The sequence below is a fragment of the Abramis brama genome (genome assembly GCF_963993115.1).
Source record: "Abramis brama genome assembly, chromosome: 23".
NCBI classification, from domain to species: Eukaryota; Metazoa; Chordata; class Actinopteri; order Cypriniformes; family Leuciscidae; genus Abramis; species Abramis brama.
The window spans coordinates 30,609,559-30,634,790 of NC_139985.1; the positions used below are offsets into that span (position 1 = coordinate 30,609,559).

The window sequence follows — 25,232 nt, forward strand, 5'->3', positions numbered from 1 at the left end:
ACTGCATTATGGGTATTTTTCTTAACGGGAAGAATAAGAAATGTAGCATTTGGATGGCATTTGGGTTTTCTAAATGACGTCTGTTGCAATTGTTAAAGTTTCATATAACAATTTAGTCCAGGACTGGAGTTGCAGCGTCCTCTGCAAGTTTAAGGGAATCTAAGACCTTTAAGACTTTAAAGTCATTAAGAGTTTTTAATGCAATTTTTTTTTAAATAATGTAATAAATCAAAGACAAATAGTTATTAAATACTAGCACCACATCAATATATTCAGTTGAACTTGGTGATGCATGTAAAAAAAAAGTTTTTCTTTCAGAATACAATAATTCTAGTGAAACAGATTAGAAATGTTTAATAAAGAACTAAAACAAAGGTAAAAAGTCACGTTTCCCACAATAAATTAAAAAGTTCATGAAAGAATAATATTTAATCACATTCATTGTTTATTGGTTACAACATCTAAATACATATTAATAAAGGACATTTTCCTGACTAATGTTTTAGAGACTAAATATAAGATTTAAAAAAAAAAAAAAAAAATCACTGTTTAGACGGTTCAATGAATTTGAAAGAGATTCAGAGAAATTCAATTGTTGATCTGATGATTTTGACATCAAAACCCAGCATCAGTTTTTAACTGTGGTTAGAATATAAATTAGCAAGGAAAATTAGTAAGTTTATATTTACTTTCATTTATATTTTGGAGTAAGTTAATGTATAGCCATCTTTACACTGCATTAAGAATCTGAATCAGTGCGTATATACCACATATTTTATTAATATCAGCATGTTTGAATGTTGATTCCTGCACACTAAATGAGAAAGTTTAAAGTTTTATTAATTTTAAAGTTTTTGGATATGTCATATATTCAAAAAACATGTCTATAATAGTGTGGTGTCACAATGTGGAGGAAATAGGAAAAAATGTCATATTGGCTTGATTGCAACAAATGCTGTTTCTGCAGTGAGGATTAATTTTTGAGGTATAATTCTTTATAGGACAATGAGCCCTTAAATGTCAGAATATCCTCATTTCATGACCTTTGAAAGGTGGTTCTGACACCATTTGCTTTCAGACCTGCAGCTCTACATCTGTGCCTCAAAGCCAACCTTAAAGGGGTGGTTGATTATGATTTGACTTTTCTAACTTTAGTTAGTGTGTAATGTTGCTGTTTGAGCATAAACAACATCTGCAAAGTTACGACACTCAAAGTTCAAAGCAAAGGGAGATATTTGCTTTTACAGAAATCACTTTTTAAGAACTACAACAAACGGCTGGTAGAGACTACACAAGCTTCCTCCCGGGTTAGTGACATCACCAACCCTAACATTTACATAAACCCCGCCCCCTGAACACGATTTATAGATTATCAAGACAGAATATGCTAATCAATGACTAGAAGATAACTCCACATAAGCTTCATAAATTCATCAACTAACCATTCAGAAATGTCCTGTTGCTTCTACATGTTGTCACTTCTTCTTGAGTCTCTCTGGTCTGAACATAAAAGGCTAAAAGTGTTTGAAATTTTCAGTGCATGTGTGTGTGAGTGCAAGCTGTTGAAGCTCCGCCCCCTGTGCCGGGAGCAGCAGCTCATTTGCATTTAAAGTAACAGACACAAAAACAGTGCGTTTTTGCTCACCCTCAAAAAGTGACAACAGAAAACTAATCTAACCTGGGAAGTGCAGTAATCATTCAGTTACACTCACTAAACCAGTGAGGCTTTGCTGTTCCTTCACAACGAGACACAACGTCATTTTCCAGACCCTTCACTCTCTCTGATCAACATCACATCTGTCAAGAAGCAGCTGAAGACACACCTCTTCTGCAAGCACTCAAACACACACACTCACACTCACACTCACACTCTCACTCAAACACACACACACACACACACACACACACTCACAGAGTCACAATCACACTCCACACTCTCTCTCTCTCACACACACACACACACACACACGCACGCACGCACAGTTGCACGCACAAACACACACCTAAACACACACACACACACTCACACTCAAACACGCGCGCGCATACACACACACACACACTCACACTCACACTCAAACACGCGCGCGCATACACACACACACACACTCACACTCACACTCAAACACGCGCGCGCATACACACACACACACACACTCACGCACTCAAACACACAGATGATAAAGTCTAACCTCGGCTGCCTGTGTCTCCTGATGGAGTAACGTCAAGCCAGTCAGATCCTCCAGGAACGAATGGGAAGAGTTGAAGACCTTCGCTAGGAACTGGAAACCTTCTCGCTCATAATTCTCAAGAACCTGTCAAAAACAAACTGATGGTTAATCAATAGCCAGGGTTCCCACACCTCGGTTAACTTCAAATTCAAGAACCTTTCAAGGACTTTCCAGGTCCAATAGCCTCAAACTCAAGGACTTAATGTGAGACACATTTCAAGTGAGAGCAAGGTGACATCGTGTTAACTTGTAAGATACATTGTTACAGGTTTCATGTGTCAAACACAAAATTATTATTATTATTATTTTTTTGCTTTTTTTTTGTTATTATTATTTTTCTGTTTTGCATAAAATTGAAAAATATACAGTACATCCTATACTGTATCCTAAAATGATCTGATATTAACTTTTGCATGGATTTTATTAAAAAGAGCGTAGGCTCATGTAACCAGAAGTTTTAAGATATGAATATGCTTTTAAGTTTTTCTTGCCTCATGGGTTTACATTATCTCAACAAACAAAGCAATTCAACATTACATTAAATTAAATTAAATATTTGCGCAACAGATTATCACAAATGTTTTATGTTTATTGAACACAATATACAGTCATTGACTGAACATATTTGGGTTAGTTTGCATAAGCCACGAAGTGTTGGAGAAATAACACATTAGCGTTTCAGTCACTTTCAACACTATTTCAATCATTTCATCTGAGACATTAAAGTGACTCGGGGTTTCAGTTGCTCATTATCATTTAAAGAGACATGCACCGAAACAGGTAAAAAGCGTGTTGTTTTACACAACCATTGAGGAATTTTAACCGAAGTATATTACAAACTTTACATGAAGACCCTAAAGAATCACACCAACTTGTGGAAAATGGGCATCCGATGACCCCTTTAAAAGGCACAATATGTAGTTTTTTGCCACTAGAGATCGCCTATTCAAAGCAATAAATGCTGGATGGCTTGTGTTGCTAAATGGCATGCAATTCATTTTAAAAGATATTGTATGATGGAGAAAATGCTGCATTACTGTTACTAAAAATAAAGCTGCATCTGATTATGTTATGTTAGCCACTTGACAAAATAGTGGCACGCTAAAAACACGGTACTCGCGGAAAATCAAGAAAACAAGCGATTCAAACAATAAGACTAACAGTGTTGAGCTACATAACGATTAGTTTATAGTCTATAAATGTATCAGAACAGTTGTCCCCTTGTCTAATAAAAGATATAATAAATAATAATAATAATAATATATTAAAGCGTCTTTGGTGTTTCCATTGTTTCTGCTAAATAAACTGGAAATCGAGGGTAACGCAGGTATGATGTCACTGATAGGCGACACAATGTCCGTGCCCTGCTTAAAATTGCTTATTTCTCGTGATTCAAACACTCTTGGATACATCTGGGATAATGTAAGTACACAAATCAACTAAATATTTAACACTGTCCTAGTGGTTTTTGGATATTTTAATCCAAAAATCTTACATATTGTGCCTTTAAGTGATCAGTGCACTCATATTACTATGATTGTGAGAGGAGCAAAGCACACTATGGTGGAATAAGCCCCGCCTTCTAAATAAAAGAGCCAATCCATGTTTTTATAACGCCAACACGCGAGCGTGCAATGGTTAAATACGTCCGTCTAGCGCATGTTTACATAGAAAAAACAATGGAAAAGTAGCGCAGTGGAATGAAAAAAATTGTTGAAAATTAATGTTGAAATTAATATTAACTAAGATTAATAAATGCTGAAGACGTATTGTTCATTCTTAGTTCATGTTAACTAAGGTAGTTAACTAATGTTAACCAATTAAGCTTATTGTAAAGTGTTACTGAAACAATATTTATGGGACAGTTCATGTCAGAAATATGTTATTGAAATTTCAGTATTTCCCCATTCAAGTAGAGAGGAGCTGCAAATATGAACAGATTTTCCTTGAAAGATACTTAGGTTATATGTGTGTTTGACTCCAAACTTGCTGTAAATGCACTCATCACACATCAAACATAATGCTATTTATTTAGAAGTTGACCGATTCAACATGTTCAGATTCGGGAAGCTCGTATACAGTTGGCTTGTTGGCCGGTGCACATCCAAACACAGTGATAACACAATCTGAAACTGCGGTCACATGCACAGAGAGAGAGGCGGGCGAGAGACATCTGGCACCACTGTCTGTCAGGCTGAAACACTCGAGAAGCTTCTCACTCAGACACACACTCCTCAGACACACACTCCTCCACAATCACACTGGCTCCTTTCAGCTCGTTCTCAGAGGAGATTGAGTTTCTGCTAAAGCTGATGAATGAGTGGCACTGTTGCTTTCAGTGAACCAGACATGGATGAGTTGACTGACAGAGCGGGCGAGAGTAGACCGAAGCTCATCTGTCCAAACCCCATGAACTCGGATGCTTCTTTAAAGAGAACCTACTATGCTTTTTTACTTTCTTTAGTGTGTAATGTTGCTTTTTGAGCATGAAAACGCTCCAGGTATTCTCAGCAATGGAGCTGACTTATGAATTTACACATGGTTTGTCTAAAAACACCACATTATAACATATATACATATAAACAACATTAAAAGCTGGATTTTCACCATAGGGAGTCTTTAACCCTCTGATGGTCTTCGGGGTCTTTTTGACCCGCAAATGACTTTTGCTGAATAAAATTTTTTTTTTATCTTTGTCTAAATGGCATGAAACTTTGTATGGCTCTCAACCCTTTCTAGATGTACAATAAAAAAAAAAAAATTGTAATGATATCTGTTTTTATGTTAGCGTGCAAAAATTTGTGACGTTCGTGGTCTTCGGGGTCTCCAGAGACCCCAGACAATAACATGTAATTTTGTAACAGAATAATATTTTTTTTTTTTACAAATGTAATTTTAATCTGTTTATTAATGTTTTTACTCCACATTTGTGCAGTTTTGGGAGGATTTATGATATATTTTAAATTTATATAAATAAATTAAAAATGTTTTTTTTTTAATAGGTTTTTATACAAAACAGTTTATACAGTATTTTATGTAAAATTCACTTTATAAATTTCTAAATTTCATTCATGGGGATAACATGGATAATTTGACATGGTTTTGTGTAAAATTTTTGCCCATATTTTGGAAAATGTAGTTTTAAAAGTAAAAAATTATAATTTTAGATTTTAAAAACATTAATAAACAGAGTAAAATTACATTTGTTAAAAAAAATAACTATTATACTGTTACAAAATTACATGTTATTGTCTGGGGTCTCTGGAGACCCCGATGACCACGAGTGTAGACATAAATGAAGACCATCAGAGGGTTAAAGATTAATGTCAGAAGTTATTGTAGGTTAACTAAAGGGTTTATCTTAAAAATAGACAGATTAGATTGAAAAAAATAGATTGACTAATTGTAAAAATAGTCGACAGATTAACTGAATAATTATAAAAAATAGTCGACAGATTAACTGACTAATTGTAAAAATAATGTTTTTATAAAAGGCAATAATAAAAGGCAAATAGTTGATAGATTAACTGACTTATTGTAAAAATAGTCGATAGATTAACTGACTAATTGTAAAAATAGTCAACAGATTAACTGACTAATCGTAAAAATAGTCGATAGATTAACTGACTAATTGTAAAATAGTCGACAGATTAACTGACTAATTGTAAAAATAGTCGATAGATTAACTGACTAAACGTAAAAATAGTCGATAGATTGACTAATTGTAAAATAGTTGATAGATTGACTAATTGTAAAATAGTTGATAGATTAACTGACTAATTGTAAATAGTCGATAGATTAACTGACTAATTGTAAAATAGTCAACAGATTAACTGACTAATCGTAAAAATAGTCGATAGATTAACTGACTAATTGTAAAATAGTCGACAGATTAACTGACTAATTGTAAAAATAGTCGATAGATTAACTGACTAAACGTAAAAATAGTCGATAGATTGACTAATTGTAAAATAGTTGATAGATTAACTGACTAATTGTAAAAATAGCCGATAGATTAACTGACTAAACGTAAAAATAGTCGATAGATTAACTGACTAATTGTAAAAATAGTCGACAGATTAACTGACTAATTGTAGAAATAGTCGATAGATTAACTGACTAACTGTAAATAGTCGACAGATTAACTGACTAATTATAGAAATAGTCGATAGATTAACTGACTAATTGTAAAATAGTCGACAGATTAACTGACTAATTGTAAAAATAGTCGATAGATTAACTGACTAATTGTAAATTAGTCGACAGATTAACTGACTAATTGTAAAAATAGTCGATAGATTAACTGACTAAACGTAAAAATAGTCGATAGATTGACTAATTGTAAAATAGTTGATAGATTGACTAATTGTAAATAGTCGATAGATTAACTGACTAATTGTAAAAATAGTCGACAGATTAACTGACTAATTGTAGAAATAGTCGATAGATTAACTGACTAATTGTAAAATAGTCGACAGATTAACTGACTAATTGTAAAAATAGTTGATAGATTAACTGACTAATTGTAAATTAGTCGACAGATTAACTGACTAATTGTAAAAATAGTCGATAGATTAACTGACTAAACGTAAAAATAGTCGATAGATTGACTAATTGTAAAATAGTTGATAGATTAACTGACTAATTGTAAATAGTCGATAGATTAACTGACTAATTGTAAAAATAGTCGACAGATTAACTGACTAATTGTAGAAATAGTCGATAGATTAACTGACTAATTATAAAATAGTCGACAGATTAACTGACTAATTGTAAAAATAGCCGATAGATTAACTGACTAAACGTAAAAATAGTCGATAGATTGACTAATTGTAAAATAGTTGATAGATTAACTGACTAATTGTAAATAGTCGACAGATTAACTGACTAATTATAGAAATAGTCGATAGATTAACTGACTAATTGTAAAATAGTCGACAGATTAACTGACTAATTGTAAAAATAGTTGATAGATTAACTGACTAATTGTAAATTAGTCGACAGATTAACTGACTAATTGTAAATTAGTCGACAGATTAACTGACTAAACGTAAAAATAGTCGATAGATTGACTAATTGTAGAAATAGTCGATAGATTAACTGACTAATTGTAAAATAGTCGACAGATTAACTGACTAATTGTAAAAATAGTCGACAGATTAACTGACTAATTGTAGAAATAGTCGATAGATTAACTGACTAATTATAAAATAGTCGACAGATTAACTGACTAATTGTAAAAATAGCCGATAGATTAACTGACTAAACGTAAAAATAGTCGATAGAATAACTGACTAATTGTAATTGCAAAAGTAGATAATATGACCACTCTGAAGCACAAATGTTAACAGAGATCAAGGACATTATGTATTTGCTCAGAAATTGTTGAGTTTAACTGTCAAACAAATGGCATTGCAGTAATTCTTTATGTGGAGTCTTTACAACAATAAACCAAACAAACTACTTACTACGTGAAAACCTTTGAAATCCTTACAGAATCTACAGTATAAAGCTTTTACACAGACATAAACTACGAAAACAAATAATTTTCTGTCAGAGTAAACATATTTATCTTCTTTGAACAAACACTGTATTTGAAACAGATCATGAGCATAAACTTGCTTTCTTGCCTAGCAACAGAACAGCAGGAGGAGCAACTAAAGATTTAATTGTGTTTTCCAAGAGTTGACCTCCTTATTGGAGCCTTTGACTTATGAAGCCCGTTAAATCACTGTGTGTGTGTGTGTGTGTGTGTGTGTGTGTGTGTGTGAGAGAGAGAGAGAGAGAGAGAGAGAGAGTGTGAGTGAGTGAGTGAGTGTGTGTGTGTGTGTGAGAGAGAGAGAGTGTGTGTGTGTGAGAGAGGGCGAGCAGCACATCTGGTTTACATACAGCTCTCTCTCTCTCTCTCTCTCTCTCTCCCTCTCTCCCTCTCTCTCTCTCTCTCTCTCTCTCTCTCTCTCTCTCCTTCTTGTAACTTCCCCTGTAATTGTTTGAAGAGATGGTGGAGGTTTTTCCTCCATGCTGATAAAAACCTCAGATCATTTAACTCACGTCTGCCAGTAGTTTGAGTTCAGCGCTGGGTAAAAATAGCCTTTAACTTCAATGAAACTATACAGAAAACTGAAGATGCGAGTCTTCAGGGACTTTTGCTACTAGAACAGGTTTTCCTGCATGAATGTTGATTATTTTCCTCATATTCTCCATTGTTGCGGCTCCTCTCTTCCCAGTCTGTCAGTAACGCTCTGTTTACTTCCTGTCTCTATGAAGCCCCTCCTTCTGAAAAGCACACTGTGCTCTGATTGGTCAGCTGGAGCAGTGTGTTGTGATTGGTCGAGCGCTTTGAGTGTGTTTGGGAAATGTCCCGCCCCTTACCATAACCGCCAGTTTAACAACACTACTAACTAACTCAACCAGGCCCCGCCCCTTTATTCTGCGTATGAATTATTATAATGAGGAATATTGTGACGCGTTCGTTCCCGAAAGAAACTCAAGACTACAATGGAGGCGTTTCAGGAGTTCAGAAACACTGACACTGAGAAGAACTGGAGCTTTTTCATGATCAAACAGCAACATTACACACTAAACACAGATGAACATGAGAAATAGCACAACAGCTCCTCTTTAAATAATAGTGAAGCTTGTTAACATAACATAGTAAACACCACTGTTAATGTTTTGTAATGTCAAAGTATAGATGTAAGATGTTTGGGTGTGCTGAATGAATCATGTGATTTGTGTTTCACAGCATCTTCTGGAGGTGTAAAGTCCTCACGTGTGTGTGTGTGTGTGTGTGTGTGTGTGTGTGAATGAGTGAGTGAGTGAGTGAGTGAGTGAGTGAGTGTAAAGTCCTCACAAGTGCTGGAGTGTTTTATTTCAAAGGGACATTGTTTCAGTCTGTCTTCATTACGGATGAAACACAACGTCTCTAAATTTACAAGTGTTTGTCTGTGGACGGCTGGAGTGTTTGTTTCCATGGTTTCACACTCAAACACACACACACGCACACAGCTGATGGAGAGCAACACCGCTAACATCACTGACACATGACTGGCTCTTATTTCAGCTCAGCTACTGTTACTAGAGCTTATATAAGACACACACCATTAATCAACACATTCAACACTTCCTGTTGTCTATTCTATCCATCCATACATCCATCCATCCATCCACACCAAATTGCCAAAAGTATTGGGACACCCCTCCAAATCATTAAAATCAGGTGTTCTAATCCCCTTAATGACCAAAGTTGCATAAAATCAAGCACCTAGGCATGCAGATGCTTCTACAAACATCTGTGAAAGATTGGGTCGCTCTCAGGAGCTCAGTGAACTCAAGCGTGGGACCGTGAGCGGTTGCCACCTGTGCAATAAGTCCATTCATGAAATTTCCTCACTAATAAATATTCCACAGCCAACTATTAGTGGTATTATAACAAAGTGGAAGCAATGGGGAACAACAGTAACTCAGCCCCGAAGTGGAAGGTCAAGTAAAATCACAGAGCGGGTCAGCGCATGCTAAGGCTCACAGTGCGCAGGTCGCCAACTTTCTGCAGAGTCAATAGCTACAGACCTCCAAACTTCGTGTGGCCTTCAGATTAGCTCAAGAATAGTGCGTAGAGCTTCATGGAACGGGTTTCCATGGCCGAGCAGCTGCATCCAAGCCTTACATCACAAAGTGCAATGTAAAGTGTGGGATGAAGTGGTGTAAGGCTTGGGATGCAGTGGTGTAAAAAGAGGGATGCAGTGGTGTAAAGCGTGGGATGCAGTGGTGTAAAGTGTGGTGTGCAGTGGTGTAAAGCGTGGTGTGCAGTGGTGTAAAGCGTGGGATGCAGTGGTGTAAAGCGTGGGATGCAGTGGTGTAAAGCGTGGGATGCAGTGGTGTAATGCAGTGGTGTAAATTGTGGGATACAGTGGTGTAAAGAGATGGATGCAGTGGTGAAAAGCGTGGATGCAGTGGTGTAAAGAGAGGGATGCAGTGGTGTAAAGCGTGGGGTGCAGTGGTGTAAAGAGAGGGATGCAGTGGTGTAAAGCGTGGGGTGCAGTGGTGTAAAGCGTGGGATGAAGTGGAGTAAAGAGAGGGATGCAGTGGTGTAAAACGTGGGATGCAGTGGAGTAAAGAGAGGGATGCAATGGTGTAAAGCGTGGGATGCAGTGGTGTAAAGCATGGGATGCAGTGGTGTAAAGAAAGGGATGCAGTGTGTAAAGAGATGGATGCAGTGGTGTAAAGAGATGGATGCAGTGGTGTAAAGTGTGGGATGCAGTGGTGTAAAGCGTGGGATGCAGTGGTGTAAAGCGAGGGATGCAGTGGTGTAAAGAGATGGATGCAGTGGTGTAAAGCGTAAGATGCAGTGGTGTAAAGCGTAAGATGCAGTGGTGTAAAGCGTAAGATGCAGTGGTGTAAAGCGTGGGATGCAGGGCTGTAAAGCGTGAGGTGCAGTGGTGTAAAGCGTGAGGTGCAGTGGTGTAAAGCGTGGTATGCAGGGCTGTAAAGCGTGGGATGCAGTGGCGTAAAGCGTGGTATGCAGGGCTGTAAAGCGTGGGATGCAGTGGTGTAAAGCGTGGTATGCAGGGCTGTAAAGCGTGGTATGCAGGGCTGTAAAGCGTGAGGTGCAGTGGTGTAAAGCGTGGTATGCAGGGCTGTAAAGCGTGGGATGCAGTGGCGTAAAGCGTGGTATGCAGGGCTGTAAAGCGTGGGATGCAGTGGTGTAAAGCGTGGGGTGCAGTGGTGTAAAGCGTGAGGTGCAGTGGTGTAAAGCGTGAGGTGCAGTGGTGTAAAGCGTGGTATGCAGGGCTGTAAAGCGTGGGATGCAGTGGCGTAAAGCGTGGTATGCAGGGCTGTAAAGCGTGGGATGCAGTGGTGTAAAGCGTGGGGTGCAGTGGTGTAAAGCGTGAGGTGCAGTGGTGTAAAGCGTGGTATGCAGGGCTGTAAAGCGTGGGATGCAGTGGTGTAAAGCGTGGGGTGCAGTGGTGTAAAGCGTGAGGTGCAGTGGTGTAAAGCGTGGGGTGCAGTGGTGTAAAGCGTGAGGTGCAGGGCTGTAAAGCGTGAGGTGCAGTGGTGTAAAGCGTGGGGTGCAGGGCTGTAAAGCGTGGGATGCAGTTGTGTAAAGCGTGAGGTGCAGGGCTGTAAAGCGTGGGGTGCAGTGGTGTAAAGCGTGGGGTGCAGTGGTGTAAAGCGTGGTATGCAGGGCTGTAAAGCGTGGGATGCAGTGGTGTAAAGCGTGGGGTGCAGTGGTGTAAAGCGTGAGGTGCAGTGGTGTAAAGCGTGGTATGCAGGGCTGTAAAGCGTGGGATGCAGTGGTGTAAAGCGTGGGGTGCAGTGGTGTAAAGCGTGAGGTGCAGTGGTGTAAAGTGTGGGGTGCAGTGGTGTAAAGCGTGAGGTGCAGGGCTGTAAAGCGTGGGATGCAGTGGTGTAAAGCGTGAGGTGCAGTGGTGTAAAGCGTGAGGTGCAGTGGTGTAAAGCGTGGGGTGCAGTGGTGTAAAGCGTGGGGTGCAGTGGTGTAAAGCGTGAGGTGCAGTGGTGTAAAGCGTGGGGTGCAGGGCTGTAAAGCGTGGGATGCAGTTGTGTAAAGCGTGAGGTGCAGGGCTGTAAAGCGTGGGGTGCAGTGGTGTAAAGCGTGGGGTGCAGTGGTGTAAAGCGTGAGGTGCAGGGCTGTAAAGCGTGAGGTGCAGTGGTGTAAAGCGTGGGGTGCAGTGGTGTAAAGCGTGAGGTGCAGGGCTGTAAAGCGTGAGGTGCAGTGGTGTAAAGCGTGGGGTGCAGTGGTGTAAAGCGTGAGGTGCAGTGGTGTAAAGCGTGGGGTGCAGTGGTGTAAAGCGTGGGGTGCAGTGGTGTAAAGCGTGGTATGCAGTGGTGTAAAGCGTGAGGTGCAGTGGTGTAAAGCGTGAGGTGCAGTGGTGTAAAGCGTGAGGTGCAGTTGTGTAAAGCGTGAGGTGCAGTGGTGTAAAGCGTGGTATGCAGGGCTGTAAAGCGTGAGGTGCAGTGGTGTAAAGCGTGGGATGCAGTGGTGTAAAGCGTGGGGTGCAGGGCTGTAAAGCGTGGGGTGCAGTGGTGTAAAGCGTGGGGTGCAGTGGTGTCAAGCGTGGGGTGCAGTGGTGTAAAGCGTGGGGTGCAGTGGTGTAAAGCGTGGGGTGCAGGGCTGTAAAGCGTGGGGTGCAGTGGTGTAAAGCGTGGTATGCAGGGCTGTAAAGCGTGGGGTGCAGTGGTGTAAAGCGTGGGGTGCAGTGGTGTAAAGCGTGAGGTGCAGTGGTGTAAAGCGTGAGGTGCAGTGGTGTAAAGCGTGAGGTGCAGTTGTGTAAAGCGTGAGGTGCAGTGGTGTAAAGCGTGGTATGCAGGGCTGTAAAGCGTGAGGTGCAGTTGTGTAAAGCGTGAGGTGCAGTGGTGTAAAGCGTGAGGTGCAGTTGTGTAAAGCGTGAGGTGCAGTGGTGTAAAGCGTGGGGTGCAGTGGTGTAAAGCGTGAGGTGCAGTGGTGTAAAGCGTGGGGTGCAGTGGTGTAAAGCGTGGGGTGCAGTGGTGTAAAGCGTGGGGTGCAGTGGTGTAAAGCGTGAGGTGCAGTGGTGTAAAGCGTGGGGTGCAGTGGTGTAAAGCGTGGGGTGCAGTGGTGTAAAGCGTGGGGTGCAGTGGTGTAAAGCGTGGGGTGCAGTGGTGTAAAGCGTGGGGTGCAGTGGTGTAAAGCGTGGGGTGCAGTGGTGTAAAGCGTGGGGTGCAGTGGTGTAAAGCGTGGGGTGCAGTGGTGTAAAGCGTGAGGTGCAGTGGTGTAAAGCGTGGGGTGCAGTGGTGTAAAGCGTGGGGTGCAGTGGTGTAAAGCGTGGGGTGCAGTGGTGTAAAGCGTGGGGTGCAGGGCTGTAAAGCGTGGGATGCAGTGGTGTAAAGCGTGGGGTGCAGTGGTGTAAAGCGTGGGGTGCAGTGGTGTAAAGCGTGAGGTGCAGTGGTGTAAAGCGTGGGGTGCAGTGGTGTAAAGCGTGGGGTGCAGTGGTGTAAAGCGTGGGGTGCAGTGGTGTAAAGCGTGGGGTGCAGTGGTGTAAAGCGTGGGGTGCAGTGGTGTAAAGCGTGGGGTGCAGGGCTGTAAAGCGTGGGGTGCAGGGCTGTAAAGCGTGGGGTGCAGGGCTGTAAAGCACTCTAGAGCAGTGGAGACATGTTCTCTGGAGTGACAAATCACGAATTCTGTCTGGCAATCCGATGAATGAGTCTGGGTTTGGCAGTTTCCAGGAGAACTTTACTTGCCTGACTACATTGTGCCAAGTTTGGTGGAGGGGGGATTATGGTGTGTGTTTTTTTTTTCAGGGGTAGTTTGTTCGTTCCATCCATCCAATCCATCCACCAATCCGTCCATCCATCCATGTCTATCTATCTATCAAATAACTAAATCACATCAAAATCACCGGAAACTAATACTAAAGATGTTTCATGCAGGTCTATTCAGAGCTCATGGATTTAGGTAGTGTTTGAATTAAATGGCCTTTACTTCTGTTCACTACAGAAAACGTTTTATTTGGAAGTTTAAAGAAACGAGTTTAAAATAATTGACCAACCTTAGTGTCTTAACACTGAAATGTATATTTTTAGGTAAACTATTTCTGTAAAAGACATGGATAGGAACCCCTCGACACTGACCTCACACAGTTTTGCATCAAAGTTAAAGATCTGAGACATTTTATGAGGCTTTTTATGTCTTTACAGTGCAAAGAAAATAGAAAGAGAGCAAGAGCGAGAGAGAGAACTTGGGAGAAAGTGAGTGAAGAGGGGGAAGGGAAGAGTTACGGCTTCAGACTCACTGTATTCACGTACCAGTGTGTGTTTGGGAGGAAGGAGTGGCTCCGAAAACACTAAATAAGAGCGAGGGCGAGTGAAAAACCACATCCACACATGCAGAAGAGATTTATGAGACGCGAACCCGTCGACAACAGCGTGACCGCTGGGAAAAAACACTTCAATTCAGCCCTAATTACTCGCATGCGACTGTGACATCAACAAGAAGCTTAATTTAACACACATGGCCTCTCTAACACACACACACACACACACACACACACACACACACACACACATCATCTACGGATACTTCAAATATCTGCAGGACAAGCATGCCTGAGATACCATTAGACTCTCCTTACACAAGCATAGTATTTGATGATAAATTATTGCATTATAATAACAAAACCTGGTTTTTAGTCAATGCTTGACTCTGGCACTGAGTGACACTTTTAATAAAGTGTAATTTTAATAAAGCATGTAAACGGGTCACTTACTACTGGTGAGCATGCGGTGCATTTGTCAAACGCCAAACTTGCAGGAAGGACGTTGTCAAATCTTGCCAGGAATCCTCGAATCTGGAAGGACAACAAATGTTTTTAAGCAACACATAATCAGTAAAGAAAATATTCCTCACTCTCTAGCGCCACCTGGTGTGTGTAAGTAAAAACAGCAGGAAGTAATGATTTAAAAATCAAAGGTAACACTTTATTTTTAAGTGACGTAGTTGCACGTTACTACATGTACTTACTATACTAATAACAGTAAATTTTGCAGAATTACAAGTAAATAACCCTAAACCAACCAAACTCCTGTTTCTACTCCAGATTAAAGGTCACTACACAGCAAATGATTTTTAAAGACAAAATCCTCTGGCTTTTAGTAATGCTTATTTAGAATAATAATTTTGTATGATTTAGATAATATTTATGTAATTATTATACCGTTAATCGATCACACGTGCAATTTTAGCTTACCAATTATTATTACACACAGTTTAAATGAATAAATACATAAAGGTAATATAAATACACTTTAGAATTAACAGATAAAGCTATAAAATGACTACATGTGAGCTTATGTTCAATTCTCTCTATACATTTATCAAACTAACTTCACAACTTTTACTTGCACTGATACAGCAAGACTTTCTTTTAGTTGTCCTCTTTCATAGACAGTTATTTTCTTCTTGCTGTGTAAATCTGTTTAAATTCTTAATTTTTTTTGTAATCTCGTAATATCCTGCAGAAGAGAGAAGTGAATCTCAGCCTGTGATTGGCTGTTCGCTGCTGATGTCACACTAAACTCCTAAACTCAGTATAAAGCCTGAGTTGGCAGAGAGAGCTGATGATCATGGTACCAACGAAGCCTGGTTAGACTGGTTTGGTTTTGTCAACCCGAAACTAATCCTGTGACCCAGAGTTAATCATGGACAGGCGAGTTTCCTCTTTAAATATATCATTATAAAAACAAAATCATTCCTTAAATCAAAACGAAATAAACTGTCATGTCCGACACACACTTTCCAATCAAGAAACAGTTGTAGCCCAGTATAAGTATAAAACGTCTTACTGTGACAATATATGGTTTATCTCATGTACTTTCATGAGAATAAAGTATATTTATAATGCAATTCTATTCAACCAATCCTTTCTCATCCTATATAATACTGTTGCATTTTAAATATCCTATATAATACTATATAATTGATCTGTGTTTTAAATTAATTTCCATTATATTTATCATATTTATTGAATATATACATATTTATTATAAAAACTTTAGGATTTTATTTGTTTTACATATTTATTTTACTATGCTATATTTTCGTGCATATGAGTGTGTGTTTATTTAATATAATAAATCTATATAATCTCATATAATTTATAGGTATGTATTATATACAATTTATTTTCTTTATTATTTATATAGGTTATTTATTTTACTTGTTTGTTTTTTACCATATATTTTATTTGTTTACTATACAATTTTTTTTTTTTTTTTTACTATACTATATATTTTTACTATACTATATACTTGTATAAACCCTTTCTGCAAGTAAATGTACATGATTATTGGTGGTTTCCGTATGAAAGCTCAATGATTTCTTGTGACGTATGATATATCTCCTCACACAGACTCGAGAGTTACTATCTTAATTGAAAGCAAATTAAAGAAAGAGCTGGAGGAAAAGATAAGAGCGGTCGAGGCATCGGTGGGAAGATTACGAGGAATTTACATTACGCATTACCCATGATTCCATGCGCTCCAGCTCAAGACACTTTGATGTAAATCCACATTCAAATCCACAAAATAAGTCGGATTCATATTTAGAAATGCCTCCAATGACTTTCTGTTCAAATCTAATTACGTTTTAAATCAAATTGGAGGGAAGAAATATCAGGGAAATGAAGTTTGAGCACGAGATCAACCATATTAAACATCTGAATGTCATCGCAACAAAATATGAAAGCAAGAGTCATTTACTGTAAAGAAAGATGCATACTTTACAATCAAAACATAAAAAAGGGCTTTGACTGAAAAGACTTTGTTTGACTGTGGTTAGTGGATGATGTTGTCAGTTTGTGAGGAGAACCGACTCCATACATCCACTAAAATGAAGACCAGGCATTTGTTTCCAGGTGACACTTTTCTTGTTATTAATGCAATTAAATGCATGCATTTTAAAATGCTGTTTATGCATCCGAATCATGTTTGTTGTGGCCACAATATATATGTTCAGCTATTAATCATCTGGTTTGAAGGAAAAGAAAAAAGGGAAGTTATTTGAGGTTCAAAACACACTACCGTTCAAGGTTTTGGGTCGGAAAGATGTTTTAATGTTTAAGAAAGAGTGTGTTCTGCTCAGCAATGCTGCATTTATCTCTTTCTGCCACAGAATAAAAAATAAAAAAAGGTAATTGCGACTTTTTATCTCACAATTTTGACTTTATTTCACGCAATTTTGACTTTTTTTCCTCACAATTGAAAGTTTGCATCTATATAAAGTCGCAATTGTGTTATAAAATCAGAAATGGGAGATATAAAGTAGCCATTATCTTTTAAAAATTTTATTCTGTGGTGGAAACAAGCTTCATATTTATTAGATCAGAAAAACAGTGAAATATTATTCCAGTGTAAATCATCTGTTTTCTCTGTGAATATATAGTAAAGTGTAATTTATTCCTGTGATCAAAGCTGAATGTTCAGCATCATTACTCCAGTCTTCAGTGTCACATGATCCTTCACAAATCACTCTAATATGAGGATTTGATGATCAAGAAACATTTATGTTGAAAACAGTTCATATTTTTGTGGAAACATGGAAACCATTTTAAATGCCTTTCCTGTCACTTTTGATAAATTCAATGCATCTTTGATTAATAAAATAAAAACACAACTGTACTGACACCAAACTTCTAAACGAGTCTGTGGAGCGTGAGTGGAGCTTCCCAACACAACACCAGTGAAATAGAAACCAAACGATCAATAATCATGTCCTGTTGCTTGTCAGAGCTTCATCACACACACAGTCCTGAGACACACAAGCTCTCCTCTCAAACACACATGTGCTCACTAGACGATCACTGGTTATTAACCAAATCTAAAGCCTCCGCTGCAGTTCCTGTGACGGCCAGCAGGGGTCAGTGTGAGCCTATGAGACGCTTCCCACTTCCCAATGTTCTCATGCAACATTAATGCAAAAATCCTCATCACACTACATCCCATCCAGATTGATTTCTGAGGTCAGGGATTATAATGACCCAGTCGTGGCTTGTGTCCGGTTCACCAGCGTCTGGTCTTGTGATGATATTGAGTCACGGTCAAGAGAGCTTTCCTGATTAATCACATTATTCGTTAGGAGTCGCATATAAATTATGGGTTCTTGAGGAGGGAATATTCATGCTAGTGGAGCTCATAACCCGGAGAGCGGCTCTTTGACGTCTGTAGCTGCGTCATTAGCCCCCTGTGTGTGTGTGTGTGTGTGTGTGTGTGTGTGTGTGTGTGTGTGTGTGTGTGTGTGTGTGTGTGTGTGTGTGTGTTGCTAAGATTCAGCACACAGGCAGGGGGTCCTGCTGTGCCACTTTATGAATTATAGCGAGACTGTAAAATTGGAAGAAGCAACAATAAAAACAACTGCATGTAAAATGTATCATAAATGCAAGTGCACGCAAGCACAGCGAAATATATGTTGGTGCTTTTCCATGGTGTCCTATAAAAATAAAATCATACACTGAAAAAAATGGTGTAGAACTTAAATAATTTAAGAAGCTTAAGAAATACTTGCAATGAAATAGACATTGACTTAAACATGAGATTTTCAATAGTAAGACTGAAATAGTATCTTCTAGTAAAATATATTCCAAATCATCTTTTTGACACATGCACTCCATGAGAAAAACGGGATCATTTGCACTATGTTTCGGTATCCTTGAGGAACAGGAATAGTGTTTCTGTCTTGTTTTTCAGCACAAATATCTAATCATTCTTAAATCAAGATACATTTACTGGAGAAGAACAATGACTGAAGTGCATTTATGCTTAAAATAAGATCAAATATTTGCCAATGGGGTCAGAAAAATCAACACTGACCTCATTGGCAGATATTTATTATTATTTTAAGCAAAAACTCGCTTGATTTTGATCAGTTTTTTCAGTGAACAAGTTTTAATATCTTCAGACGGTTTGCTTCTTCAGTGAATGTATCTTGATTTAAGAATGTTTAGATATTTGCACTGAATTTGTAGACTCACCATAACTTGTTTTTGAGTGAGAAAGATTTATTAACAGCATATAATTAGGGGAAAAGGGGGAATTGGAATTGTTATGTGGAATCAGAATCAGTTCTTTATTAATCCAAACCATAACATCAAATCTGCCTCCGTCATACACACCAATTTTTTATTTTTTTTTATTTTTTACTAAACGGCAAAAATCATGGTTATGACATCACAACCATGAGCTCATTAACATATGACCTCATCTGCAACTCTTCAGTATTCAGCAGCTTGGCTCCTCCCAGTGATTTACACCCACACAGAGTTTGGCCAATCACATCAGAGCTCATTTAAATACTAAAGTCTTAAAGGGACAATTCACCCAAATCATGATGTCATCATCCATTCTCAAAATAACTTATTTTATGTTCCGACACAAGGAAGAAGATCATACAAGTTTGGAATAAAATGAGTAAAGGTTGACAGATGCTTTCAGCCAAAGTGGCATTACATTACATTCATGATGTAGATCAGATGCATTCCATCCCTGAGGATTGAACCCAAGAAAGGAACTCGCTATAAATGTATTTGGTGTGACACACAATGTGTGAAAGTGAATGAGATCTGACATGGGAAAAGAGAAGCAAATAATGACAAAAAAAGCTACAAATTACTTCAGAAATCATTTCTGGAGCTCGACTACCCCAGTCCAGTATGATTAACTATAATACCCCTGATCCCCATCCACTATCATTGCATGGAAAAGAGCAGTGTGAACATTCTACTAAATATCTCCTTTTTTCATGCGTGTTCGATGTTCATTCAAAGGCTCAGAGAAATAGTCATGTACAATATAAAACACTGTTCATGCGTGTGAAAAGTGACGTCATGCTGAATCTTCACACGATGAAAATGAGGCCATTCAGAGTTGAGGAGTACGAACACTTTCTCTTCATCCCCAATATAACCTTCCCTGCTTCTCCTCATTCGCTCTGACTCCAGAGACTCGTAAAGCTGGCGAACGTCCCCAAGCGTGCAAAGATAAGGCCATCACTTCAGCACGAGCCTCCAAACACTCTCGTGGAGGATTAGCCCGCGGATTTGCGGCTGTCAATGTGCAATTTCATTCTTCAATGGCAATCCAGAGACACAGGAGACGATCGTGAGGAACACGGCAGAACCGACCCGCGTTTGCATCGACTCACACCAAGCGGCAACATTCTAATCTGAAAAATGAAGCCTACCCGGAAGTGCGAAAAACTGCAATACATCGAAACTCCGCTAGAGGGAGGTCCCAAAAGGGAGCAAATGTCCACAGACCCCATGTTAAAATGTCCGTTTTCACAGCATAAATTCATGCTTTTACAGGTTGGTCCCATGGACTTTTATTGTATTTTTCGATAGGTTCCGAGTGCCTGACAACTGTGAGGGGGGTGAATTTTTTTCTAACTCGTTACTTTAGATCCTATTTAGATTTATGACAAATAAGGGCGTGGTTAACTTTGATTGACAGCTTGATTGACAGCTGATAACGAGCATAGGCTGCGCCACGGAGAATGACAACATAAGAAGCGCCATTTTTTAACACAGTTGAAATATAATACTACTGTTTCTGTATCATGAAATGTAGTTTTAAGAGTTTTTCAGGCGAGAATGTAGTTGTTTAAAGCTCAAATCTGTGGTTTATTTAAAGATTTATGAAAATTTTATCCAGTTGATCCAGCGATGACCGGGCGCTCGGCGTCATGTACCCCGCCTGGAGCAGCCTTTCCTCGGCTAGTCGTTCTGGCGTTTGCCGCTGACTCTGGCGTCTCTGTAGTGGTTAAACATGAGATATAATTCGTCTTGTCTATATCTAACGGGCGATTTTTGGTCTCGTGAATCTATAATTTGTTCCCTGGCCAATCGTTTTGGCTGAGGGGAAGTTTCATAACTTTATAAGCTATTTAACTTTACCGTTGTATGGTTAGACTAGAGCGCTGACTTTGTATGTTTGACTGAATTGTTTGCTTTATTTGTATATCTTCTTGTACCTTTTACTTATACTTTTATAATGGTTAATATTGATAAAAGTGAAATTTAACAAAAAGAGACTGGGTTGAGTTTTGTCATTTTAAATTTTAATACAACGAAGATGATCTGTACTGTTGTTTAGTACAAATGCACATATTGCCTGGACCATATTAAAATGTTTAATATTTTTATATTATATTTAAAACGAAAAGAGGCAGGTTTGTGTTTTATATTTCGTTTTGTTATAAATAGGCAAACGTTATATGCAGTGAATATAATCAATACGCGTTGCCTGAACCACATTTGTGTGGCTATAATGTTTAAGATTTCTTTAAATGAAAACGAAAAGAGTTAGTATGGTGTTTTATAACATATTTCGTTGCCTAAAATACACAGAGATAACCGGAGTAGCAGAGCGAGCTGAGTGACGCGCGCTGCGTCCTTTACCCATATATGGATTGGCCAGAAGGGGGGCGGGGTTAAGATTTCCCAAGATTTTCCAAGATGGCGCCGCCCATACCCCCCATAAACGGCTTCAAAACCGTTCTTCAGGAAGTCTATGGGTGACGTCACAGACGCTTTGTCCATATTTTTTTACAGTCTATGATTCACACCCAAAACATGGTGTAAATGACGACATTTCTACACAACCCTCAATCCCACAATAAACACCAGCAACGCAGTCTATGCTAACAAGTCTCGTGAGTTTAATCTAAACTATAACATTCAAAGACAATTTCACTTTAATTTTCTTTATTTGTCTTTAATTGTTTAAGTTGTATCTTATATTGTATTTGTCCTACTAAACGTGACATTTTTACACATATTTTGATCTTTTGTTACCTTGTGAGGTTACATTTTAAAATATGTAAATGAGTTTGTCTGTGCTAATCAGTGACTTGCAAAATACCCTTAAAATCCAATATGAAAAATAACTGTGATAAGATTGTGATCGTGATCCGTGATTCGTGATTCAGCAGGGTATTTGTATAATAATAAAGTTCATTATTAGAATTGGGATGCACAAAATATCGGTATCGGTCGATAAATGTTCATTTTTAATGTTATCATTATCGCCCCAATAATAAAATCTGTCTGATATATTAAAGCTGATAAATAATGTATAATTTCCTCCAGCTGAGACGCTTCAGATGCGACTGTTCAACATGATGATTATGAACTGCTTGAAATATGATTGGAATCACTTCAAAAAAGGAAAATACAGTAAAGTGCAGCACAAGTCTGTCATATCGGCTGCATAAAATTATAAACATCATAATTGTGTGTTTGGGTCATGTATTTTAATGGTGAGACTTTTGTTTTTGTAATCAGGCTCTCAAAAATAATATAAAAACTTGGATTTAGATTTATCAGCCAATATATCGGTTATTGGCTTTCAGATAAAAATAATTATCGGTATCGGCCAAAATTTTCATATAAATATATATGTATATAATAATATATATATTCATAACTGACCTGATGTGGGACGAGACCCAGTGATGTTGGCGGTTCATTCATCCGGTCATCACTGCTACTGGCCACTGCGTAACCTCTGGCAGAGAAACACAGGGTTATGCTTAGAGACTCTCAGTGTGTGTGTGTGTGTGTGTGTGTGTGTGTGTGTGTGCACTCATCCGAAGCGCTCACACCTCTCAGACACCGCGCAAATATTGAGTCCTCTTTCAAGTCTTGTGCTTGAATGGACAAATTCACACAGAAATGATGTCAACATGTCCGTATCCTAGCAGACACTCTCTGTTATGCCTCTACCGTAAACTTATACAGTCGAGAAAGACGACGCATGTGTAACAAAATGTGTAATTCTTTTTATTAATTGGTCACATTTTATTAATGAAAATAAACCTTTTTGAAAACTCTCTCCAAAGTGGATAAATTTGAAAACGGTGTTTTCTCGTTGTAGTGTGGACCGTGAGAACGATGACGTAAGTTTAGTCATGTGACACATGTTGTACCAATAGATATTGATGTTTATAGCGGTATTGCGCCTGTTATCTGCTATTCACTCTCACACTGTTGCTGAAATATGTGACTTCACACACTCTTCATATCACAGTCCTGCAGAGATGACAGAACACACTCACATCTGCTGTCCTGCGGTGAAACATGAGCAGTTTTAGCGTTTTAGACCAAACATATAATAGTGAGTGAGAGCGACCTGGACCATCAGGGAATGAGGAGATATTCTGCTCAATAAAATGATCCTGTCTGAAGAATTGAGCGATAACTTTATTATTTATTTCTCCGTATCGTCTCAGTGAGCTTTAGTGAGGGTTTACGCATGCGCAGTAAAGGGGAAATTAGCATTTTCAGGCGTTTTTTTAAAAGTTTCTCATCCGCACTGAAACGCCTGAAAACGCTAGTGTGGACGGAGAGCGTTTCTAAACGAAAACGCCGTTTTCAAATGTATTCGGATGAATGTAGACGTAGCCTCAGATGAAAGATCAGAACCATCAGAGTGCCCCGCTGCGCCACAGCGCATATTAAATTTACTGGATAGGAAAATGTATTTTAAAATCCCCCAAATGATTAATACTCTCTGACTTTATTGTGGTTTCTGAAGTGGAAGTTCTCCTGTAACACAGCAGCTGACAGCAGTAGTGGATCTCTTCTCATACGAGGGTTTCGTATCATCTGAAGGCTTTTATCCCGGCTCTATAACAGCGTAATGCACCTGAAGAGAGACCGACTGGATGCCAGCACTATCTCGAGCACTGAGAGGAACGGCCCCTGCTTTTTAAAGTCTTCCTTGAATAGTAAACATGAATGAAAGCTTTCTATACCCTCATTCATCTGGAAATACATAAAAAGCAATATACAGGCTTTTTCTGCACTTCAGATATGACATGGTAAATAAATGGTAGCTAAAGAAGGTCACATTCCCCCAAACACACTCGAAGTGCTCGACCAATCACAATGCACTGCTCCCAGCCGACCAATAAGAGCACAGTGTGCTTTTCAGAAGGAGGGGCTTCATAGAGACAGGAAGTAAACAGAGCGTTACTGACAGACTGGGAAGAGAGGAGCCGCAACAATGGAGAATATGAGGAGAATAATCAACATTCAAGCAGGAAAACCTGTGGAAGCTTGTTTCTGACACAGAATAAAACATTTTAATAGATAATTGCGACTTTTTATCTCAAAAATGGCTAGCTCTAAAGTTATTAAATGTTAAAACTGCTTCAGTCAGGCATTCTTCATGATTTTTCAACAATGCATCAGAAGACAGACTTGATTTCAGTAGTGTTGTGTTGTGTTGAAGTGAATGAATGGCACGTACCCCTCTGGGTGCTGGAGAACAGACACCATCAGCTCCACAGCAAGAGCTCCAGCAATCATGGCCAGACCCGGACGGCTCACTGTGCACTGCTGGTCTAGAGTCCTGTCTCTGGTGGACTAATGAGGGGAGAACAGTTTTACTAATGAGTGGAGAAGAGCTCAATAATGAGGGAGAACAATTCACTAATGAGGGGAGAAGAGCTTACTAATGAGGGAGAACAGTTCACTAATGAGGGGAGAAGAGCTCACTAATGAGGGGGGAATATCTCAATGAGGGGAGAACAGTTCACGAATGAGGGGAGAACAGTTCACTAATGAGGGGAGAACAGTTCACTAATGAGGGGAGAACAGTTCACTAATGAGGGGAGAAGAGCTCACTAATGAGGGGGGAATATCTCAATGAGGGGAGAACAGTTCACTAATGAGGGGAGAACAGTTCACTAATGAGGGGAGAACAGTTCACTAATGAGGGGAGAAGAGCTCAATAATGAGGGAGAACAGTTCATTAATGAGGGAGAACAGTTCACTAATGAGTGGGCAAGAGCTGACTAATGAGTGGAGAACAGTTCACTAATGAGTGGAGAACAGTTCACTAATGAGGGGAGAACAGTTCACGAATGAGGGGAGAACAGTTCACTAATGAGGGGAGAACAGTTCACTAATGAGGGGAGAAGAGCTCAATAATGAGGGAGAACAGTTCATTAATGAGGGAGAACAGTTCACTAATGAGTGGGCAAGAGCTGACTAATGAGTGGAGAACAGTTCACTAATGAGTGGAGAACAGTTCACTAATGAGGGGAGAACAGTTCACTAATGAGTGGAGAACAGTTCACGAATGAGTGGAGAACAGTTCACTAATGAGTGGAGAACAGTTCACGAATGAGTGGAGAACAGTTCACTAATGAGGGGAGAACAGTTCACTAATGAGTGGAGAACAGTTCACTAATGAGGGGAGAAGAGCTCAATAATGAGGGAGAACAGTTCATTAATGAGGGAGAACAGTTCACTAATGAGTGGGCAAGAGCTGACTAATGAGTGGAGAACAGTTCACTAATGAGTGGAGAACAGTTCACTAATGAGTGGAGAACAGTTCACGAATGAGTGGAGAACAGTTCACGAATGAGGGGAGAACAGTTCACGAATGAGTGGAGAACAGTTCACTAATGAGGGGAGAAGAGCTCAATAATGAGGGAGAACAGGTCATTAATGAGGGAGAACAGTTCAC

The 25,232-nt window shown here is 39.2% G+C and overlaps 1 protein-coding gene across 1 annotated transcript in view; it reads right to left on the reverse strand.

Moving 5' to 3' along the window:
- Nucleotides 1-25,232, reverse strand: part of atg7 (ATG7 autophagy related 7 homolog) — a 98,694-nt gene that overhangs the window by 33,614 nt on the left and 39,848 nt on the right. The window contains exons 16-19 of the mRNA XM_084100841.1: nt 24,009-24,124; nt 22,187-22,262; nt 14,474-14,554; nt 2,193-2,315 (exon numbers count right to left, since the gene is read on the reverse strand). Coding sequence (XP_083956967.1) covers nt 2,193-2,315; nt 14,474-14,554; nt 22,187-22,262; nt 24,009-24,124 — 396 coding nt within the window. The remainder of the gene's footprint in view (nt 1-2,192; nt 2,316-14,473; nt 14,555-22,186; nt 22,263-24,008; nt 24,125-25,232) is intronic.